At 43.5% G+C, this 23,334-nt stretch overlaps 2 protein-coding genes across 2 annotated transcripts in view; one reads left to right on the top strand and one right to left on the bottom strand.

Annotated features, from left to right (window-relative positions):
* The first annotated feature begins 2,085 nt into the window (after nucleotides 1-2,085).
* On the top strand, nucleotides 2,086-9,640 carry DEGS1 (delta 4-desaturase, sphingolipid 1). Its single transcript, XM_064164580.1, has 3 exons — nucleotides 2,086-2,226; nucleotides 3,143-3,885; nucleotides 5,992-9,640. The coding sequence occupies exons 1-3, from the start codon at nucleotides 2,145-2,147 to the stop codon at nucleotides 6,136-6,138; spliced, it is 972 nt and encodes a 323-aa protein (XP_064020650.1). The 5' UTR covers nucleotides 2,086-2,144; the 3' UTR covers nucleotides 6,139-9,640.
* Nucleotides 9,641-14,078: 4,438 nt separating this feature from the next.
* Nucleotides 14,079-23,334, bottom strand: part of NVL (nuclear VCP like) — a 64,460-nt gene continuing 55,204 nt past the window's right edge. The window contains exons 22-23 of the mRNA XM_064164577.1: nucleotides 17,174-17,244; nucleotides 14,079-14,783 (exon numbers count right to left, since the gene is read on the bottom strand). Coding sequence (XP_064020647.1) covers nucleotides 14,739-14,783; nucleotides 17,174-17,244 — 116 coding nt within the window. The 3' untranslated portion in view covers nucleotides 14,079-14,738. The remainder of the gene's footprint in view (nucleotides 14,784-17,173; nucleotides 17,245-23,334) is intronic.

Here is a 23,334-nt window from a genome sequence, read left to right on the forward strand (position 1 = left end):
GCAACCTTCCTTCTGTCGGCAGGATCTCTCCTGTGGATGAGAAGGTCTATGAGTACGTTGGTGGATAGCAGTGGTAATATTTGAACTACAAAAAGAATGGAACGTTCTCAGTTCTTTAGAGTGCAGTTGAGTGAAACACTTGTTGCAAATTTGCAGTCAGCTTCTTCCCTGGCAACACAAAACCACTTTCTGGTTTATTGTGGAGCAGTCACAGAGCAAAATAGAAGTGAACAAGGAGAGAATGCCTTGGTGAAATCTAAGGATCTCACTTACTACTTATACCGAACCAGTCCTCACAGTCTCCCACATTCAGCTTGACTATGAAAGGAAAAACTGCAAATAAACTTTTCCATCTGTCTTCTCCTTGCTCCCTCTTAAAAAAAACCCTTTAATTCGTATCCTAGTACACACAGATTAAAAATTCTTGTAAACAAAAATATTCATGAAACTGTTGTTTTCTAGATCCTGTGTTTTGTCCATTACTCTAGATTCTAACACTTTTCAAGTAGGGATTGTATTTCCCCTGCATTTGCACAACTGCACAGGAGGTTTTCAGCAGTTACTACACATTACAAGCTTTTGGGAATCATAGAAAATCATAGAATGGTCTGGGTTGGAAAGGGCCTCCAAAAGTCATCTAGTCCAACCCCTCTGCAGTAACCAGGGACACCCTCAACTAGATCAGGTTGCTCAGAGCCGTGCTGACCCATTGCAACAGCAGCAGCAGCATCTCAGGCAGAAGCAAGTGATTTAGTATTTCAAAGGCAGTAATAAATCATAATAATTTTTAAGTCATGCATTGTAAACCTTGAGATTTTCATAATATTTAATGGATAAGATGTAATTTACTTTGTGTTACTGATTATCACTGATTTAGAGATAATTAAAACTCCAAGCAAATAGTCATTCAATTACTATGTAATCTACTAAACTGTCCACAATCAATATTGTGTGAGAAACAGTTGCAGGGGCAGATTAAATGGGGTTAGTTCCTAACAAATACGTTTATAAGTGACCACAAAATGTTAAGGAAGGGGAGAGCTCATTACAGGTGTTTTGATTTGTAGTGAAATATGTCTAGGCAGCTTATAGAAATACAGGTTTTGAACAAAGATAGGTAGTCCTTGCTTTTTACCTTCAGGGAAAAAAGTGCTTTTTAAAGGGCTGCTGTAAGATACCATTTCAGATTCAAGAATGCGAGTTGGATGAGACCGCTGTGGCTTCGGGGCAGGCTGTCCCAAAAGCTGAGAGGGGCAGAAGTCTGACAGACAGCTAAACCTGTAGAAATATCAGTAAGGCAGCAGGAAGCAGAGCGGGGGAGGCCGAGTGGGTAATGACGAAGCTGGCGAGGCTTCACCCGCCCAGCTTCTGGGAGGCCAGCTCGTCCTCGCTACCCACGGTGAAGGACTGATGGTTCAAGGCTTCCTCGGCGCCTCGGCGCGGGAGGGCTTGTGGGCGCTGGGCCAGCGTTACAAGCCGAGACTCTTCTCTCTCTCCTGACGTTATGCATGCAGCGTTATCAAAAGCTCCCAGAGCGCCCGCAGCGACGTCGCCGGCTTGAGAGGCTCGCTCCCTCCCCTGAGGTGGCAACACCTCATGGCTCATCTGGCCCCGCACGCCGTCCCCTCGGGACCCCGCTGAGGCCTCCAAGAACGCGACTGGCGCCGGCCGCAAGCCCGCCAACCCCGAGGCGGGCTCGGGTTAAGTCAGGCCCACCGCCTTCAGGGGGAGGCTGGGGAGCCGCAGCCCGCCCGGGCGGTCCCAAGGACAGAGCCGTAGGACCTCTGCCGTGAAGGAAGGCACGCACGACTTCCCCGCAGCGGAAGCGCGGGCTGAAGGGCATCCCAACGCCCCCAGGCCGAGGCGATCGGGTCTGAGGGAAGCCACCAGCGCTCCGCAGCCCCTCAGGTGGCGACTTGGCCGCGCTCCGCGCCCCGCCCAGCCAGACCCCCGCCCGCCTGTCAGTCCTGACGGCAGCCAGCGGCCAATGGGAAGAGAGGACGGGGAGGGGGGCGGGGCGATGGCCGAGCAGCCTCCGCAGCGCTATAAAGTGCGGGGCCGGGGGGCGCTGGGAGGTGCGGGGCAGAGCCGAGCGGCGCAAGGAGCGGGCGGGCTGGGCGGCCGGGAGGCGTCGCGGAGCCGGCATGGGCAACTCCGTAGCTAGAGAAGATTTCGAGTGGGTCTACACAGACCAGCCTCATGCCGACCGCCGCAAGGAGATTCTGGGTGAGAAGTGGTGGCTGTGGGGCGGCTGCTGGCTGCTCCTTGTCTCTGGTTGCGTGGGGGGGGGGGGCACCCTACAAAATGGCTGCCAGCCGCCCGCGCTGGGGGGCACCGCGGGGAAGCGCAGCGGCGGAGTGTGCGCTCCTTACCGCCAGCCGTTAGGGGCTTCCGGCGGGGCGGGTTTGCGGCCGTGGCCGGAGTCGGTCTGGGCCAGCGTGAGAAGAGCGGCGCTGGCTGCGTACGTGGAGGCGGGAGCCACCGCCTTGGCGGCGCTGGCGGGGGAGGGGAAGGGAAGGAGCGAGGGGGCGGCTCGCCGCTGGTGAGGACAGGGCTCGAGTCCCGGAATGCTGGACAGGCGATCCGGGCTGCCGTTCTGGGGCACCAAGGAGTGCTGAGGAGCTGTGCCGGTGGCCGGTGGAGAGCGGTGTGGACAGCGGCACGGTTACCCCTCCTGGCCGGCTGCCGGAGCTGCCCGGTGCCGGCCGAAAGCAAGCGGTATAATTGATAAGGTGCCTGCTGCTCGGTATAAATAGCTCCCGTGTGGTGCGCGGAGGTCATCGCGGCGTGGCTAAACAACTGCTTTTTCGAGTTAGATGACTCTATGGGTCCTGAGCTTACTCGAGCCCTTCCGAACCACCGGCGGCTTGTCAGTCCATAGCCATTTCCTTCCTGGGTAGGCTGGAGGTGCAGCTGCTGCTTGCTGGAAGGGTGTCTTCTAATTGCTAGCAACAGAAAAACGCTAATTCTAGAAGCTTCATTATCGCCACAAATGGAAAGATGGTGCTTTTTCACTGCCTTTGCAGCCACATCTTAGTTGGGAAGAAGGGAAGAAACTGCTCTTTTAATCTAAGTGGGTTAGGTAGCTGTAAGGAGAGCTTCTAAATATTTGTTTCTCCTTGTTTTATTCTTCCCCATCTAGCTAAACACCCAGAGATTAAAGCACTGATGAAGCCAGATTACAACCTGATCTGGGTGGTTGTGCTGATGGTTCTTGCACAGTTGACTGCTTTTTACCTAGTGAAAGACTTGGACTGGAAATGGGTAATCTTCTGGGCATATGTTTTTGGAAGCTGCATTAGCCACTCCATGACTTTAGCTATTCACGAGATCTCCCATAACAGTGCCTTTGGCAACAACAAAGCAATGTGGAATCGATGGTTTGGAATATTTGCCAACCTGCCTCTTGGTCTCCCATATTCCATATCCTTCAAGAGATACCACATGGATCATCATCGCTACTTAGGAGGTGATGGAATTGACGTGGACATTCCTACCAACTTTGAAGGCTGGTTTTTCTGCACCCGTTTCAGGAAGTTCATATGGATTGTTCTTCAGCCTTTTTTCTATGCAATTAGACCTCTCTGCATCAATCCTAAACCCATCACTCGACTTGAAATCATCAATTTGTTGGCTCAGCTTTCCTTTGACATTGTGATATATTACTTATGGGGAGTCAAATCCACTTTTTACATGCTTGCTGGTTCAGTGCTTGGACTTGGGTTGCACCCAATCTCGGGCCACTTCATAGCTGAACATTACATGTTTTTAAAAGGACATGAGACTTATTCCTACTATGGGCCACTTAATTTGCTTACTTTTAATGTTGGCTATCACAACGAGCATCATGACTTCCCCAATATTCCTGGAAAGAGCCTTCCACTGGTAAGTTGACCTTCCAAGTTCTTTTTCTTAGAATAAAGCCTTACTTTAACTTGAAAGTCAGGTAGAACAGTGATAGTTGGAAGAATGGAAGTTGGAGAGGGAAAACAAAGCCAAGCCAAAACAGATCAGTTGCTAAGTTGAGTGATAAAGTGAGTAACTACTTACCATGTCGGTGGTATGCAGTGTACTGGTTGCTCAAGCCTCTTCCACAGGTAAAGGTGAGGAAACCTATTTTATGCTTTGCACTAATCAGAACTCTGCAATTACAACCAGCCTTCTACTGTCTTTGGTTTCCATGTATGCAGGGAGCTAGTTAAGCAGCAGATACCTGCAGAGACTTGTCTCTGTCTCCAAAATCTTAAGCATACATTGCAATGCAGTCATTTTTTTAGCCTCTCCTACCCCTGCCATTCTCTGATGGGGGGGAAAGGTGTTTGGATGTACCGCTAATGTTTGTTGTACTGTTGACCAATGTTTAACAGCTTTCCATTCTGGAGCAGCTCTCTTTCCTCTAGTGAGAACCTTTGAACCCTAAATTAGTGTCAGCTGTACACTGACACGATTTAGACTTCAAAGCTAAGCCATAGACCTGTCACATCTGCACGAGATGTGACTTTTCAAACTAGTTTCTCCCTACTTCAGTCTTTGCTGGTGTCTTTTAAACAGGAACTTAATTCTCATTGTCTGTGTTTTCCAGCTGGAGCATGGGAGCACAGGTTTCCAGGGTATACCTAAAACTCATTGACACTCAATTTGCAATCTGACAGCATCTGTAGTGTTGGTCTTACAGGTTTGTTGTGACACTTAGTAACCCTAAGACCTTGTGAGCTTGTGCTTTTGGAGTCTAAACATGATTGTTTCAGTTACCAGAAACAACTGGTCTTGACCAACAAGTGTTGGTGGAACTGCAGATGTACTTTCTTAGCAGGCCAGTTAAATTCTGTAATTGGTTTGAGGCTTTTTTTAAGTGGGATTTCAGGGTTTTGAAAAGCAAATCTTTTTTGTACTCATAGCTGTGTTTGAAAGATTTAAAGCTAAAGTTGCTTTAACTTCCTTTGGTTCACCAGCACAGACCTAGGTACTCAGTGTTTCACCTTTTGCATGAGTAAGAGAATGTAAACAGGGAAGGTTTGTTTGGGGTGCATATGTATGTATATTTTTGATTTAATTGCAGAGGTAAATACTCAGCTCTACTCCCAGGACTCTTAAATCTGCAGCTCTGATAAGGCAACAAAGCCTTCTTTTAGAACAGCGTAGTTAATTTGATTGGACTGGACTCTGCTATGCTGTGTGCTAAAGATCACTGAAGTACTGAACACTCGATTCCAGCTGGGAGTAATTACTGCTGAATAAAGGTACACTGGTTAGATGCAGTGTTCTGCAGGTGTGGTCATGGAACAAAATGATCTTCAGCTCCAAACCAAGCACACAAAGATCTTTTGTTTTGTTTTTCTTCTGTGAAATTCAGTTTTGGTCTATTCAGGTTTTAAAGGCTTTAGGTGATTTGCTTTAAATATCAGTGAGGAAATGGAGTGGGAACCACATCTCTTTGTTTTAAATCATGGTTTAGTCGGCATGTACCTCTGAAAAGTAATTCTTTGCAAGCAGTCTAGTTCTTGAATATCTGTCTTGAGAAACAAGATGTTCCTCAGCAATAAAATGCTTTTTCTTCTGAAGGCTGAGGTTTGAAACCATATGCAAAAATAGCTCTGTTAAACATTTCTGCCTAGAACTCACAACATCCATTTTGGTGATACTCATAACCTGTGACTCACCACTGAACTGAGTCACACGTTTCCACTAGCAGCCAAACTGCTTGCTGTTGTGAGCTACATCATTCCATAGGTAGCACAGTGACTAGAATTCAGTTTCAGCAGAGTTTGTTCTGCTTAGCTTCCAAGTAAGTTTCACACAAAGTTTACTTTAACCAGGGAGCTGCTTTTTCTTTCAAGATATGTTCACACTGGCACTAGCAGCCTGTTCTGGAGAATCTTGCATCTAAAATGAAACTCTGGTGCTCTGCACTGAGGTACAGGTCGAGGACTGTAGAGCTGTCACAATTTGTGCTAATAAAAATAGTAAACAGACCTTGTCTCTCCTCTTCAGGTGAAGAAAATAGCAGCTGAGTATTATGACAACCTGCCACAATATAACTCTTGGATAAAAGTACTGTATGACTTCGTGATGGATGACACAATCAGCCCATATTCACGCATGAAAAGGCATTTAAAGGGTGAAGTGAAACAAGATTAAACTTCTGGCAACCAAAACAAACTCTGAAATGTCTGCTTGCTTTTGAAGTGGCTGGTATAAGGCCTCTTGCTAAAGCTGCTCACCTCTGTCCTAAATTAAGATGTACAGCAATGCAGTAATGCATCCTAAAGGACTTTGTAGCAGACTCCTACCAGCTATAACATTCCTCAGAGTCCTCAGATTCATTGATTTAATAGTGTGTCTTATGTTTGCCTAAGGATCAGTGTTATGTGCATAATGCTCAGTTAAGTCTGTTACAGAATTTACTTTGGCAGGTGTTAAATCTATATATAATGTCTCTGACTCTAAATATTTTATAAGGTCTCAATATAGAGCACTGTCCACAACATGCTATTTTAGATGACCATGGTATTAAAATGCTCTACTTACCTGTTAATTCTAAAGTAACATGATTGGTTAACTTAAACCTTCTGCTGAACCTGTTTCTTACCTGGTGGAGAAGCTAAATTTGCACAGAAATGCCTGCTTTTGTTTGAATATGTAGCATGTTTTAAAGTTCCACCTTTCTTACTGAAGATACCTTCAAGGAGCTATTTCTCAGAATGGAACTGGCATCTTTTGAGATAGCTTGTGTGACTTCTTTACACAGGGGAAAAAAGGTAGGGAATTCAAGGGTATTGCCAGCTTTGTGGGTCCCTACCTACTGCCCTGAGCTGTCTGTGTTAGCACACATAGCATGAGCAGCTAGCATTTAGAACTGTGCATGGAGGGATGTTATTAGGGAAGTGAATATCACCAGCTAGGATATTTCATATTGGAACAGGAGGGGTGTTACTAGGGAAGATAATACCACCAGCTTGGATACTTCATATTGGAACAGGAGGGGTGTTACTAGGGAAGATAATATCACCAGCTAGGATATTTCATATTGGAACAGAAGGGGTGTTACTAGGGAAGATAATACCACCAGCTTGGATACTTCATATTGGAACAGAAGGGGTGTTACTAGGGAAGATAATACCACCAAACTGGAACAGGAGGGGTGTTACTAGGGAAGTTAATACCACCAGCTAGGATACTTCATATTGGAACAGAATGGGTGTTACTAGGGAAGATAATACCACCAAACTGGAACAGGAGGGGTGTTACTAGGGAAGACAATACCACCAGCTAGGTTATTTCATATTGGACCATGAGGGGTGTTACTAGGGAAGTCAATATCACCAGCTAGGTTATTTCATATTGGACCATGAGGGGTGTTACTAGGGAAGTTAATATCACCAGCAGAGTTTTTTTTTCCCTATTGGAACAATCTCATTAATTGGAGATTTTTCTGCTTTGTAAAGAAAAATGATTAGGTTTGTCCTGCTGGTACCATGGTTTTAAATGATCAGCCTATAAATAATCATCTGGAAATATGGCTTTGTATGAAAAACAATCAATTGAAGCAGACTGTTTGTGGCAGGCCTTGTTTGCCAGAATACTGTCAGCTTCAACCATTAAGCATATTTGTTACTTCTATACACAAAGATTTTACTTGATTTCTGTCCCCTCCCCCACAACCTACTCTACATCTACAGCTTACTGAATTGTGGTGAGAACACAGCTGGTGACATCAAATTTCCTGCTCCAGATTTTAAACTGGCCAACAGAGAATGGATAGACTTTCTGAATGCTAAAGAATCTCTACATACCTCAGCACAGTATAGTTGCTTTCTGTCTAATGCATTGATGATAGCTCTAAGTTGTTAAAGGTGTCTACAAGTCGCCCTTGTATCTCTATCTGAAAAGATGGAGTCTGATGAAGATGGAAGTCTTTGCTGCTGCCCACACTGGTCTGCTGTAAGTAACTTTATCTGTAGATGCCTTCAACTCCTGCTTTTTGTTCTTTCTTTTTTGTTTGGAAGAAGCTGAGTGTCTCACAGGAACGTGTTGGTGGATCTTGAGCCTTGCTTAACTGAAGTCCTGTTTTTAATGCGTGTTCTTTAAGTGCAGGCCTCTCATCTGTGGTAAGCAATAGCCATGTTATGAAAGTGTAACAACCACTTACAAAGTGACTTCATTATGATGCCAATAACGTGCTGGGGTAGTGTCAAAATAGACTTCATCCCTATTTTTACATGTAATAAAAAAAGGCACATATTAAAGTAATGCTGGGTGATCTTTGTACAGATCTTATACTGAAGGACTTGAGCTTTAATTAGGTGAACTGTAAAGAATCATTCCAGAAGAAAACTGACTTTGGTTGAAAGGCATAAATGAGCTTCCCAGGTTGCAAAACAGTTTCTTTTTAAGATACTTTTGCACAACTGTTTGATTTAAGAAGCAAAAGGTGGAATTACATATCTTGGTGTCGATGGAGGATGGAAAGTGTCTCCAGAAAGCTATACAGCTATAGTTAAGAAATCCTAGATGAATACTTCAGCAGAGTTCAGTGTCAAAATGTTATGCTTCAGCTTAGTTTCCTACTTCATGCAATTACTGATGCCCCTTACTGTCTTCCCAGTGGGTGCTGCAAGTGTGATCTGCTGCTTTTAAACAGGGCTGAGCTTGCCATGTCTCATTTAATCATAGACTAGATTTTATAGCATTGTTTCAGTTGGAAAAGGCCTCCAAGATCAAGTCCAATCATCAACCTAAGGACCACCCTGCCCACTAAACCATGTTCCAAAGTGCCATGTCCACATGTTTTTTGAACACCTCCAGGAATGGTGACTTCACCACCTCCCTGGGCAGCCTGTTCCAATGTCTGACCACTCTGGTAGGGAAGAGTTTTTTCCTAATCTCCAACCTAAACCTCCCCTGGCACAATTTCAGGTCATTTCCTCTCATTCTATTGCCTAATACTAGGGGGAAGAGACTGCCTGCCCACCCCTCTCCAACTTCCTGTCAGTGAGTTGTAGAGAGCAATGAGGTCTCCTGTGACCCTATTTAGAGGAAGCACATTTAAAATGTCTCTAACAATGCTTGAAAGAGACAGGACTTAAGTTTGGCTCTAACCATGGTCTGGTTCTTGCAAGTACTGGTAACCCTAATTTTTAGGCTTACAATTATTGTGTGACACACAAGAGGCTTTGCCATTTAACTTCAGTAGTAGGGATTTTGCCAGACACAGACCATCTGAAAGTTAACCTGTATTGCAGCATAGTTTTACTCTTGAAAACCAAAAGCATTTTTGACCTACTGGTAAAAAGAATTGGGGCAGCTGGACTACCTGACTTGCATTTGTTACATTCTAAATGAGCAACTCTTTCTCCAGTCATAATGTAGTGTTTTAGTCCAAAGGTATGGCATAGAAATAAGAAACATTCCTTTTTTTAATACCTATGAATCATGTAGCTATTGTTTTTAATGAGTTGCATAATAGCATTAAAACCAATGCAAACAGCTGGCATAAGCAGGTTAGTATCATTTGGGGAGTGCTTTATCTGAAAGTTGGAACTAACCACTGAAGAACAAATTAAGCCTAAAGAGGGTTAGAACTCTTGACAGTTAATCTGTTTTGCTTTCAATAAATTCTATTCAGGTGGAATGAGTTAACTTTTTGTCTTTCTGCTTGCTTGTTCTATGTAAATAAAGCATCTTACTAGTTTGTCAGTTTGGCAAACCCTTTTCCTTTATGTGAAATCACCCAGGAGTTTAACTGTCAAAACACAGTTGACTTTGGGTCAGCTCTGTTAAATATGTCACCCAAGTATTTTAGCTGCAGTTAAGTCATGCAGAGCTCTGAATCCCCTTCAGGGCTTTCTGACTAACTTACAGGTTTTGGAATAAACCCTTGCATGGGTTTGTTTATGGCATGCAGTAAGCCTTGCATGGCTTCTAAATACACACATACACACTTCCTCTCCCTCCTCCCCTTCTCCCCCCTACAGTTATTTGAGGCTGCTTAAGTGTAATAAGAAATGCATCCTGGAATCTGCTTACACTAGGCATGAGTTTTCCCACAGGACAGGCATGGGTATATTCCTCTTTCAAAACAACTTTTCTCTCTAGCATTCTTGTTTTGCTGTTGAACTTGTCTGATCCACAACAGTGGCCAATTAGCATGTGTTAAGTGGGTGCATGTTTATGGCTATGAAGCTCCATATTTTCAGATCCAAGGCAAGACTTCCTGTCTCTCAGGAACCAGAGGTCAGCTGAAGTGCAGTTAAGACTTCTGTTTCTGTGTCTCAGAATTTATCTGGCTAAATCTTTAAATGCAGACAGAAATGTCTCTCTTGTAGAGAGGTGGACACTTAATGATCTCGGTGGTTTACTTCTGCTTCCTTTATTCTATCAGATGAAGTGGCATGCCCTGGTAGACCTTAAATATTTAATGCTATAGCCTGTCATACTAACCCTGTTGGCCAAACAGGAGAAAATCTGCTTTCAGAGAGTGGCCTTGCATGGTAAGTGGCCTAAGATGCAGCTTTTGGAATGTGTACTCTGTAATTTGCAAAAGCAAAGCAAGTTCTCCTGGTGTTTTGTGTTTGGTTGGTTGTGTTTTTTTTGCTTGCATATTCTGGGTCTGCCAATATTGCTTTAGTAGAGTAACCTGCAACTCTATAGATAGAGAATTTTCTATCACATCCTCTAATTCACAGTCAAGGCTGCCATACTATACAAGGCTTTAATCAGGACAAGAATGTTGAAAGTTTCCTATTGAGCCCGAAACTTTTTCCTTGCTGTCAGTTCTCTGCTCTGCCTCTGCCCCATTTACATACTTAAGTTAGCATCTAATGTGCACTGGGACAGAGTCAGCCTCATCATTAAATATGTGGCAAGCCTCAGGAAAAAAAGAATGGTGTGATGAACAATTTCTTCCATCTTGTCCCAACAGAAACAAGGTGACTAAAGGGAAAAAGTCCTCTAGGCATATCTGTTGGGAGGAGGAGTAGCTGCACATGCAGGGTGGAGTGGTCTCTGTATTGCATGAGAAAGCTTGTTCCTCAAAGCCTCATCCTCTGTACAAGGAATCTTGGAGTTTCTTTCTTACCAACTTTGGGTTTGTTTTCAGTGAGCAGTAGCATAGCCTAAGCTGAATTTCCCACAAGCAGCAGTGTAGGTGCAGCACTTGGGTAAACAGAGCTCAGTTGCCTACCCGGGTCTGCTTGTGACAAAGGTGTAGCCCAGGCGAAGTAAGCAAACAGGATATGGGCACATTGCTGACCTGGCAATTTCTGCCTTTCAACTTTGCTTGTAAACTTCAACTCCTCCTGCACCCTACTTCTTCACTCCCATGTTAGGGAAGAATGATCATCGGCCACCTTGTTTGTAAAAGGAGTTTTGTGTTACAACTCTGGGAAAGACTACATTGTTACTACTTGGCTAGTACTTTCCCCTTACTCTTGCCTTGCAAGTCCTACCTTCTTTTTTGCTCTGAGTATTTACACAGGAGTAATACCACTGTAAGAAAGCAGGAGTGAAAAAAAAGGCTTTGACTGTGCTGCTGCTTGAGGACTTCATTCTTCATAAGCTCATCAACTGCAGCTAGCTTTGCGTATGGCATCAGAATTTTCCTCATGTGGTTATTTTCACCTGTAGTAAGTGGCTTTCTTGCCACATCACTTTTCCAAGGAAGGAGGACAAACTTTTCTAAGTTGTGTCACAGTTAGACCTTTTTCAAGTCCCAGTTGGGGTTTTAAATGTAGTTTGTGTTGAAGCCACTGTTTTTATCTTCCTGTGGCATGCACTGAGTAAAATGGAGGGCAGCTTCAGACTTGATCTTGGAGGTATTGTGTAATACTTTCATAGGGCTCCTGCATGACTCTCTTCTCCCTGAGCTGAGTGCTGTTATACTAGAAGTCCACAATTTACCTTCTCACAGTTGTAGCTATGGTAAAAGGTAGTAAAAGAAACATCCTGTGAAGTTGTGGATGTAGAGCTAAACCACAGAGAAGTTTATGTAACAGAGGTAGTACTTGTCTAGCTCTGCACATGACATGGAGGTAGGATTTCACACTGAAATTAGTAATTTTGCTGATATCTACTAATTGCATTGCCTCATAGAATGTTAAGGGTTGGAAGAAACCTCCAGAGGTCAAGTCCAACCTACTTGCCAAAGCAGAATTACCTCGGGCAGGTCACACAGGAACACATCCAGGCAGGGTCTGAAAGTATCCAGAGAAGGAGACTCCACAACCTCTCTGAGCAGCCTATTCCAATGCTCCAGCACCTTCACTCCAAAGAAGTTTCTCCTCAAGTAATGACGTTGTAGTAATGAACATCCACAAGTGAACTACTCTGATAAAATAATTCTTCCTCTTGGGTTTCTGGGAATCACAGCTCTAATATTTACAAGCAGAAAAGTGTCTGCTTTATATGCAGGAACTTAATTTGTTGGCCTTGCCAAAGTCTGAGTCACTGAGTTGCAGATTTCCTTAGAAGAGGGAGTGAATATCATACTGTGCTGTGAAAAAGAAATCAATGCTAAGTACAAGCAGCCCTAACTTGTGGTTTTGAAATGTAATTCTGTGGTCATTAGTCATCTGTAACAGCCTTCCACATTTACCTTTGGCAAAATAGTACATCTTTTGTCATGGCAACTCTGAGAAGAATCTAGGATGCTATTCCCTTTCAGGGCAAGTTCAGTCTTCAAGTTAGATAAGGTTGTTCAGGGTCACATGTAGCAAAGCATGGCAGTTTAAAAGAATTATGATCTTGTCCCTCATTAAGTACAGGGGAAAGTGTAAGGAATAAAGGTTGCTTACAAACCTGTTTTACAAGGAGAGTTCATTAAGTTGGATAATATCAATTACTTAATTGTCCCATGAAATGTTCTATGATGTCCTAGAATAGAATCAGTCACAAGGATCATCCAGTTCCAACCTTCCTGGCATGGGCAGGGACACCCTACCCTAGATCAGGCTGGCCACAGCCCCATCCAGCCTGGCCTTAAACACATCCAGGGACAGGGCTTCAAACACTTCCCTGGGCAACCCATTCCAGGCTCTCACCACTCTCATGCTGAAGAACTTCTTCCTTGCGTCCAGTGTGAACCTACTCATATCCAGCTTTGCTCCATTCCCCTTAGTCCTGTCACTCCCTGATATCCTGAAAAGTCAGCCAGTTGTATTTCTGATCCTTGTCCAATGGTTGCAGTGCTTCTAGGAAGAGTATTACTGATAAAAGACAGGAGCTGAGATTAAAGAAATCCACAGCATATGGCAGTGGGGAAAAAAATAAATCAGTGACAGCTCATAGGTTTCAGAAATCAGTTCACCTTTCAGTTTGTCTTAGATACTTCCCCACTTGCTGATGCTGAAAGTTATGATCCCTCTTTCCAAGATGGAGTTTACCCCCCCAAAAAAAAAACCACCCCCAAAAAAAAACCCACCAAAAAGTCCAACAACACAAATCCCTCAAAACTTCAGGCTCTTGGCCTTGTTCATAGAATCAACCAGGTTGGAAGAGACCTTCAAGATCATCCAGTCCAACCTAGCACCCAGCCCTAGCCAGTCAACCAGACCATGGCACTAAGTGCCTCATCCAGGCTTTTCTTGAACACCTCCAGGGACAGTGACTCTACCACCTCCCTGGGCAGCCCATTCCAATGCCAATCACTCTCTCTGTGAACAACTTCCTCCTAACATCCAGCCTAGACCTCTCCTGATTGCACAACTTGGACTGTGTCCCCTTGTTCTGTTGCTGGTTGCCTGGGAGAAGAGGCCAACCCCCACCTGGCTACAACCTCCCTTCAGGTCGTTGTAGACAGCAATGAGCTCTGCCCTGAGCCTCCTCTTCTGCAGGCTGCACACCCCCAGCTCCCTCAGCCTCTCCTCATAGGGTTTGTGTTCCAGGCCCCTCACCAGCTTTGTTGCCCTTCTCTGGACACCTTCCAGCACCTCAACATCTCTCTTGAATGGAGGGGCCTGGAACACAAACCCTTAAAAGAGTAACATTTTCCTCTCTACAGAGGATAGCAAAACACTTCAGATATGCAATGCAATTTTTGGTTGGTTTAGATTTAGCCCAAACAATCCAAACAACAACAGCAAAACAAGAGAAAGGGCTTGTTACACAGCTTCCAGTTTCAAATGTTTCTTAGGTAGCTGTTAAATTGTATCATAGCACTCCCTGGGTTTTCAAACTTGACTCTCTCCTGCCAGCTTGCCATCTGTGGATAGCTGCTTTTGCTAAGGTGAAGAGAAGCTGTGAGAACCTGTGCTGGCACAATCATAACTTGTCACTGTATTTGGGAAAGGCATGACTAATGGTATGATCAGATACAGTATGGCACTTCCCCAGTCTGCTTTCACAGCTTTGTTCTTCCAGTGATTCCTCCAGAGTTCTTGCAAGCAGCAGCTTTCATCTGAGGTTGTAAACAGCACCTGGAGCTGTGTAAACACTTTGCAGGGTTAGGCTTTAGGCTTCTGATGGATTTCTGATTGAGGGCACCAACCATATCAGAATGGTTCTACCTCTTTGGCACTAAAAGCACACTGTAGCACATTTTTATGTAAATGGTGATGAGCAGGAAGGGTGTATTCTGTTTTTTTTTATTCTGCAAGTAGCCAAGAATGCTTTAGTAGGTTGTGAGGACCTTTTTTCCTGGTAGTTAAAAAAGCTAAGTGATTCAGTATGGCTTCTTTCCAACCTGTCTCTTGAAAAATTAGGTGCCATAGGTGTTATTCTCTTCTGGGAATTGTCCAAACGTGTCACCTGCACAGGGAGTGATGCAGTTCTTCATACATTCTTTGATCCTAACAGTGCCAAGAGAAAAGGAAACAAGAGATGAGTGAAAAAATCATGCAATGTTGAAAAGTGACTTTGTATGTATGACTTCAAGGGACACAAACCAGCTATAGACACTACAAGCTATATTAAAAAATTACAAACCCCTAACTAAAGCCAAGTGCCACTACCATGGCTCATCAGTGAGGCTCTCCAGTGACAGTCACCAACAATATGTAATTAACCTAAGTCTTTGGCAGTGTCCTTACACTTTGTATTGTCATGCTAGATTCAGATCACAACTTCACTGAGAAGACACTGCCATTTTTACCAGGGGAGCTGCTGAACTCTCATCTTATCATGAACAGATAAGGTCATCTTTTGCTAGGCTGTTTCTTTATCCTTGTCATGAGTCACTCAAATTACAGCTGAGGGACAGAATTACTTAAAGCCATTAACTTCCACTGAAATAACTGGCTTCAGAAGATGATGTCTGTCCACAACTTGGTTTGGTTTGTCTTGAATCAGCCAACTTATCCAAAAAGCAAGTTAACTGAACTCAAAGGTGTGTATGGGAGGGAAGGGAAGAATTTGAAGCACTAAATCAGTGAGATGCAGAAGTATTCATCAGAAAGTCGTGGAAAGCTGTTAGACTGAATTTGTCTAACCAGTTGGAAGTAACATCCAGAAAAGGGAGGTAAGTGTCTTAAACTCCAAAAGAGAATTTTGAAATGCCTAACTAAAAATTCTCCAAAATGGGTATAACTGAAATATCAGGACTCAGATGTGATATTTAAGCTGCCTTTGATGCTAGATGACATTTCTGGTTAACTTATGAACCAGAAGGAGTATGTCTGAATACTTAACCAGTGATTATTATGGTAGAAGAGATGTTTTAAGTTTTTTGTGGCTGTTACTCCCCAAGTGTTTGCTTAGCAATTAGCAAAGGGGAAGAAAACAATTCATGTTATTTTAAAAGGGTCTTGGGGCTAAAGATCACTTTCAAAGTGTTGAAAAGGTCACTGACCATCAGAATAAAATAATGATGGAAGTAAATAGTTAACTTCTCTCTGGCTAGTGCTCAAAGAGTACATATTAAGGTATATTGCATGCAGTATACTTGTGTATAGATCTGTGTTGCCACAAGCTCTGCAGCTACAGCAATTCCTATGTATATTAACTTCTGAATTACAGCAGTTAAGATAACTGAAGAGTTTTCCTGTCAGTCACTAAAAAGCAGGTCATAAGAAAACCTTTAAAACAAACTTCCTTGACAAACACAAATAATTAAAAGACTGATAAGAAATAACTGAGATGATTACAGTGGGTTTTACTTCTTATCTCAAAATTTTTTGCACATCAACAGAGATGGTGAAGCATCTCTGCATGTCACATGTATCTAGGTTGGGGGAAGGTGGTGGCAAGGTGTGGTGTACTCTGAAGGCCTTGAATGTTAACTGAATTCCACAGATGTAAGAGGCTGGGGCAAGGTCAATAACCCTTCTGGGAATGTCACTAAGTCCAAGGTGCTACACTAAAAGATAATCTTGATAGCACAGTAATGCATCATCTGCTCCTGGAAAGGGAAACAAAAATTCTGACCTTGCAAAAGACATTAGGTTGTGTCAGTTAGAAATACATGCAAGTATACAGCAACCTTAACTACTCTCACCAGTCTCCAGTGTAAGAGAAGCCTTTCCAGGGGAGTAATGAGGCTCCCATACCTGAAGCTTATCAGCAACCTTAACTACTCTCACCAGTCTCCAGTGTAAAAGAATCCTTTCTAGGGGAGTAATGAGGCTCCCATACCTGAAGCTTATCAGCAACCTTAACTACTCTCACCAGTCTCCAGTATAAGAGAATCCTTTCTAGGGGAGTAATGAGACTCTCATACTTGAAGCTTATCAGCAACCTTAGCTACTCTCACCAGTCTCCAGTATAAGAGAATCCTTTCCAGGGGAGTAATGAGGCTCCCATACCTGAACTTATCAGCAACCTTAACTACTCTCACCAGTCTCCAGTATAAGAGAATCCTTTCCAGGGGAGTAATGAAGCTCCCATACCTGAAGCTTATCAGCAACCTTAACTACTCTCACCAGTCTCCAGTGTAAGAGAATCCTTTCTAGGGGAGTAATGAGGCTCCCATACCTGAAGCTTATCAGCAACCTTAACTACTCTCACCAGTCTCCAGTATAAGAGAAGCCTTTCCAGGGGAGTAATGAGGCTCCCATACCTGAAGCTTATTAGCAACCTTAACTACTCTCACCAGTCTCCAGTATAAAAGAATCCTTTCCAGGGGAGTAATGAGGCTCCCATACCTGAAGCTTATCAGCAACCTGAACTACTCTCTCCAGTCTCCAGTATAAGAGAATCCTTTCCAGAGGAGTAATGAGGCACCCATACCTGAAGCTTATCTTACCTTTTGTGACACTGATGATCTCACTTTCTTAAAAGCTTCTTCAAAATGTTTACGGGAAACCTTGATTCCTCCTTCAAGAGCAAGGCATAATAAACAACAAAAATGGCAAAGTAAGAGACAATCACTTGCTTATTGCACTTATTTCAAGGCAGCATTCATGAAACCTAACTGCATATGCTAGTCAGCTGGATGAGATTTGATTTGGTAGTGTTATGAACACCTGAACTCTCGTATTTTATGTAGACTTCTGCCCGTGATGGTAGGTGAGATCTCAATCCTTCTATCTATTGCACCTGAAGCCAAACAATACTTAGTTGTTTCAGCAAGTTATTTTAGTTATTACTGTTTCAACTTGATTGATAATTTTATTCATCAGTTAACTGCAGCTTGTATCAAATCCAGTTAAAATTCAAGTTTTTAGCTGTCCTGAAAGTGGATGCCTCAGATCCTGCTGCTTCCACACTGGGCTGTAGTTTCTACACATATTTAATACAAAGCTTCCCTACAGAGTGTTTTTCAGTGGGTATCTACTATGTCATTCCAGTTCTACTGCAGGATGCTAAACTCTTAAATAATCAGCTTCATATCATTGCTTTATCTGGCATTACCCATGAGTGATCATAGAATCATAGAATCAACCAGGTTGGAAGAGACCTCCAAGATCATCCAGGCCAACCTAGCACCCAGCCCTAGCCAGTCAACCAGACCATGGCACTAAGTGCCTCATCCAGTCACTTCAACTCCCTGTGTTTAAGCTGATGCAAATTGCCTTTTTTACCTCAATGCAACTATCCATACTTATCATTCTTAATAATAACCTTTTGAAACAGGTGGTTGTTTTGTGTTTTTTTTTTAGCAATCTAAAATATAAGCATGTCTGCAATAAATAACAAGACTTCTCTACTCTCACAAGCAAGTGCTTTGTTCAATTTAGACTTAAGAATCCCAAGATACCCCTACTGTACGGATTCATTACAATGCTACTGTTATGCACAGGGATCAGATATGATAAATGTACAAAAAATAAGTCTTCAGAGTCAGTTTGATATAAAACAGAACAGGAATTAGTCCAGACTGATTCCTTAAAAAGGAAAGATGAAGGTGAAATTTCATTAAGCTAACCACACAACGTTGCTGCTCTTTCTCACCTCAGTCCCCTGAAGCTCTATATGGTGATGGGAACCTTGAATAGAAGTTATACCAGTATAAATGAAGCTGTAAACTCAAAACATCAGCACCTTAACTTAATTCCCTCAGGGAATACTACTTCAACTTTTGTCCAGGGAGATGGTGGAAGCACCATCCCTGGAGGTGTTCAAGAAAGGTGTGGATATGGCACTTCAGGACACAGTTTAATAGCCAGGGTAGTCTTAGGTTGATAGTTGGACTCAATTATCCTGGAGGGCTCTTCTAACCCAAATGATTATGTGATTCTGTGAAACTTAGGTGTTTCCCAGAAGCCAGGTCATTTTATGACTGAGTCATCAAAAACTCCATAAAATGAAGCTTTCACTTTTGTTTTTAAAGCCTGTAACTTCTAAATCAAATTGTGAAGCAAGATACAGCCTTAACTGCAAGGAGGGAGGAAAGGGCATTAATCAAGTAGGAAGATCAATATCATTAAGGACATGGTTATTAGAAAAAGTCAAAGTGAAACAGTCTATGATACTGCTCTCCTCAGACCCCACCTGGGATACTGTGTACAGTTCTGGAGCCCTCAACACAAGAGGGGCATGGAACTGCTGGAGTGAGTCCAGAGGAGGGCCACGAAGATGCTCAGAGGGCTGCAGCAGCTCTGCTATGAGGACAGGCTGAGAGAGTTGGGGCTCTTCAGTCTGGAGAAGAGAAGGATTCAAGGAGACCTTATAGTGGCCTTCCAGTATCTGAAGGGGGCCTACAGGAAGGCTGGGGAGGGACTATTGACAAGGGCTTGTAATGACAGGATGAGGGGGAATGGGTTTGAACTGACAGAGGGGAGATTTAGAATGGATGTTAGGAGGAAGTTCCTTCCAGTGAGGGTGGTGAGACACTGGCACAGGTTGCCCAGGGAGGCTGTGGCTGCTTCCTCCCTGGAGGTGTTTAAGGCCAGGTTGGATGAGGCCTTGAGCAACCTGCCTATGGCAGGGGGTTGGAGCTGGATGATCCTTGAGGTCCCTTCCAAGAGTCCCTTGCAAGAGTATTAGCTAAGGCTAGACATAAGCATCCTCTTATTTATTGCTAGGTTAAGTAGTCTGTTTCTCACCAATTATCAGATTATGCTACTCCCTGCTTACTGCATGATAAAAGTAGGCACAAAGCTTGATACCATGGAGAATTTAGCTGTCAACCCATACCTTGGCTGTCTGCATTAACACAGAATCACAGCATTGCTTCTTGATTTCTGTTGACAAAACCATTTAGTTCAAGTAGGTATAAATGGTTTAATACTTAAAACTATTTATATTGATAATTATTATAGTTAATAATTAAATTTATCAACGGGTAGAATATCTTTAAAAGAAAACACCAAGTACTTAAAACCCAAAATGTGACATTTGGAGGGGTTTTCTTCCTAGTTTTTTCTCATTAATTTGAAAGTATCAAACAAATATACATCAGATTCATGAGGCTGGGGAGAGGCCTTGAGCACAGCCCTATGAGGAGAGGCTGAGGGAGCTGGGATTGGTTAGCCTGGAGAAGAGGAGGCTCAGGGCAGACCTTATTGCTGTCTACAACTACCTGAGGGGAGGTTGTGGCCAGGAGGAGGTTGCTCTCTTCTCTCAGGTGGCCAGCACCAGAACAAGAGGACACAGCCTCAAGCTATGCCAGGGGAAATTTAGGCTGGAGGTGAGGAGAAAGTTCTTCCCTGAGAGAGTCATTGGACACTGGAATGGGCTGCCCGGGGAGGTGGTGGAGTCGCCGTCCCTGGAGCTGTTCAAGGCAGGACTGGACGTGGCACTTGGTGCCATGGTCTGGCCTTGAGCTCTGTGGTAAAGGGTTGGACTTGATGATCTGTGAGGTCTCTTCCAACCTTGGTGATACTGTGACACTGTGTGATACTGTGATACAGTTGTTAAACCGTACTTGCTTTTAACTGCTGTAACAAGAAGTCTCATAGACTCTTCACTTAAGAATATCACCTTTACAGACTACTCAGGTGATTTGATGTCACTTGCTACCTTTAAAAACAACTATACCAATAAAAAGGGGTCCTCTGGGATACGGTCATTGATTCAGAAAGCTAATGAACTTTTATTCTCAAGTTGTGCCAGGGGAGGTCTAGGCTGGATGTTAGGAGGAAGTTGTTGGCAGAGAGAGTGATTGGCATTGGAATGGGCTGCCCAGGGAGGTGGTGGAGTTGCGATCCCTGGAGGTGTTGAAGAAAAGCCTGGATGAGGCACTTAATGCCATGGTCTGGTTGACTGGCTAGGGCTGGGTGCTAGGTTGGCCAGGATGATCTTGGAGGTCTCTTCCAACCTGGTTGATTCTATGCATTTGTCTTTGCAGCTGAACATACCAACAGCTTCTCACACTCTGCATATTCTTTGTAACTAGGATCTACATGAAAGATATACACAGGCAATATTAAACTAAACAGGTTGGTTGGGATGTTAAGTCACAAGGATCAGATGGTGTTCACCCAAATGTTCTGAAGGAACTTGTTTATGGAAGTGCAGAATTGCTGGCTAGATTGTGCACTTGCTGTTACAGCCACCAAAAGACTGGTAAACTCCAAAGAGTGGACAGAAAGCTGATTTCAGGATACCATAGAGCTTAATGGTCACTTTTCAGTACAGGCAGTGGGAGGTTCCTGCTCTGGCACTGGTGCTGAATGAAATCTGTTTTATGCAACATCTTCAATAGTGGTTTGCAAAAGGGAGCCATCAAGTTTGCACATGATACTGAACTCTTCTAGGCAGTCAAACTCTGGGCCAGTGATGAGGAACTTTAAGGATGATGGAGCACTGGAACAGGGCTGCCTGGAGACATTCAAAACAGGGCTAGACATGTTCCTATGTGACCTTTAGATGAACCTGCCTTGGCAGAAAGTGGAGTTTGACTTGAGCTCCAGAGGTCCCTTCCAGCCCCTACCATACAGTGATACTGTAATTCACAGTATCACAGTATCACAGTATCACCAAGGTTGGAAGAGACCTCACAGATCATCAAGTCCAACCCTTTATTCCAGAGAGACTACATAAAACTGAAAATCTGCCCAAGCCTTGTTAGGATTCCCTCCCTTCCCAGACAAACTGCAGTATCTGGCAGCTCCCAGAACACAGTGGCTAACACAATGAGCTCTCCCAGGAAGAGCTGGAAGTAGAACTTATGGATTCTTTCAGGAAACAGTACAAAAAGGATACCTTTCCATTCCACTATAAAGAAGTCCTTTCCAACAAACCACTGTGAAGTGTCAAAAAAAAAACAACCCACCCACCCTACCCCCTGAATTTATTCCAGAGGGAAAAAATATCAGGTTGCAACAGAAACATTGCAACAGTTTGCACATTGATAGATAGGTGCAGCACTGATCTCAGCCAGGTGATTTCAAAGTGCTGGCTGATGAGGACACATCTACAGTCACGCAAAGAACGTGGGAGAGGGAGTCAGCTGTGCACATCCTGTGGCAACACTGAAGGAAGAAATTCTCCAGTCTGTGTACACACACTGCCCTTTTTGAAGATACAAATGAACAAGGTCTCAAATCAGAAACCACCTTGGGCACTCTCATAGCAGCCAGGGCTGACATCTTGGAAATCCAAATGCAAGGACATCCCAAAAAAGCAGTTGCTATAAACATGCAGATCAAGCTCTACATACTCTACGAGCCTGCCAGCTGCCAACACTAGCTGCAGCTCTTATATGTGAAGGGCTCAGCTCTGGATCACTATAAAATCCCCAAATTTCCATCTCAAATCAGGAAGGTTTTTCCATCTATGATTGGACTTGATGATCCTGGAGGTCTTTTCCAATCAAAATTATTCTGTGATTCTACAGCAAGCAAAATGGGTTAAATCACATAGGTGAATATGTGAGCTGGTTAAATATAGGGGATTGTGTAAAAAATATATATAAATAAATAGAGATACATGTATCATTTGGGATGGATTCTGGATGTACAGGGAGCTGTTGGTCTTCCCTTTGGAGAAGACAGAGGGGAGATTGGGTCAGTGTCTACAAATATCTGAGAGATGGGTGTCAAGTGGATGGGGCCAATCTTTTTTTGCTGCAGCAATAAGACAAGGAGCAATGGCTAAAAATTGGAACATAGAAGGTTTCACCTCAGCATGAGGAAGAACTTCTGTACAGTGAGTGTGATAGAGCACTGGAATAGGCTGCCCAGAGCGGTTGCGGAGTCATCTCTGGAGCCTTTCAAAACCTACCTGGATGCATTCCTGAGCAAACAACCCTGGGTGATCCTACCTTGGCAGGGAGATTGGACTTGATGATCTTTGGAGGCCTTTCCCAAACTCTAAAATTCTGTGATTCTTTTAATAGTGAAGGTTTTAAAGGTTTCTTTCTATTTTGGTCTCCTTCTAAATGAAAAGAGTAGTTCTCTCAAAAAAACCAACAAAAACCCCCCACAAATACAAACATTCTGCTCCTAACCTGCTGTGGTTAAAAACTACAGGAGACTGAATATGTACTAACCAAAAAAGAATGATTCAAAGCCATTAAATGCCCATCCTGGTTCTTAGGAACCAGAGGCATAATGAAAGCCTAATACAAAAGCCCAGCCTGGTTCTTAGGAACCAGAGGCATAATGAAAGCCTAATACAAAAGCCCAGCCTGGTTCTTAGGAACCAGAGGCATAATGAAAGCCTAATACAAAAGCCCAGCCTGATTCTTAGGAACCAGAGGCATAATGAAAGCCTAATATAAAAGCCCAGCCTGGTTCTTAGGAGCCAGAGGCATAATGAAAGCCTAATATATTTTCCAAGGACCTCACCTGTTAAGTCACAGTTCCATCTCAGCTTTGCATTTTGACTTAAGTGTAAACTAACCAACAAAATTACTGGAAAAATAATTCTAGGTACACATTTCAGAGCAGAACTTCCAATTTAATTTTCTTATTTGCACAGAAAAAATAATAATTGAAAACCCAGGAAAATACAACTTAAACCAAAAGTGCAGAGAGATATAGAAAGGGCAGACTTGAAACAAGTTGAACTGAGGTGGTT

This window comes from Pogoniulus pusillus, chromosome 25 (genome assembly GCF_015220805.1).
Source record: "Pogoniulus pusillus isolate bPogPus1 chromosome 25, bPogPus1.pri, whole genome shotgun sequence".
In the NCBI taxonomy this organism is placed as follows: domain Eukaryota; kingdom Metazoa; phylum Chordata; class Aves; order Piciformes; family Lybiidae; genus Pogoniulus; species Pogoniulus pusillus.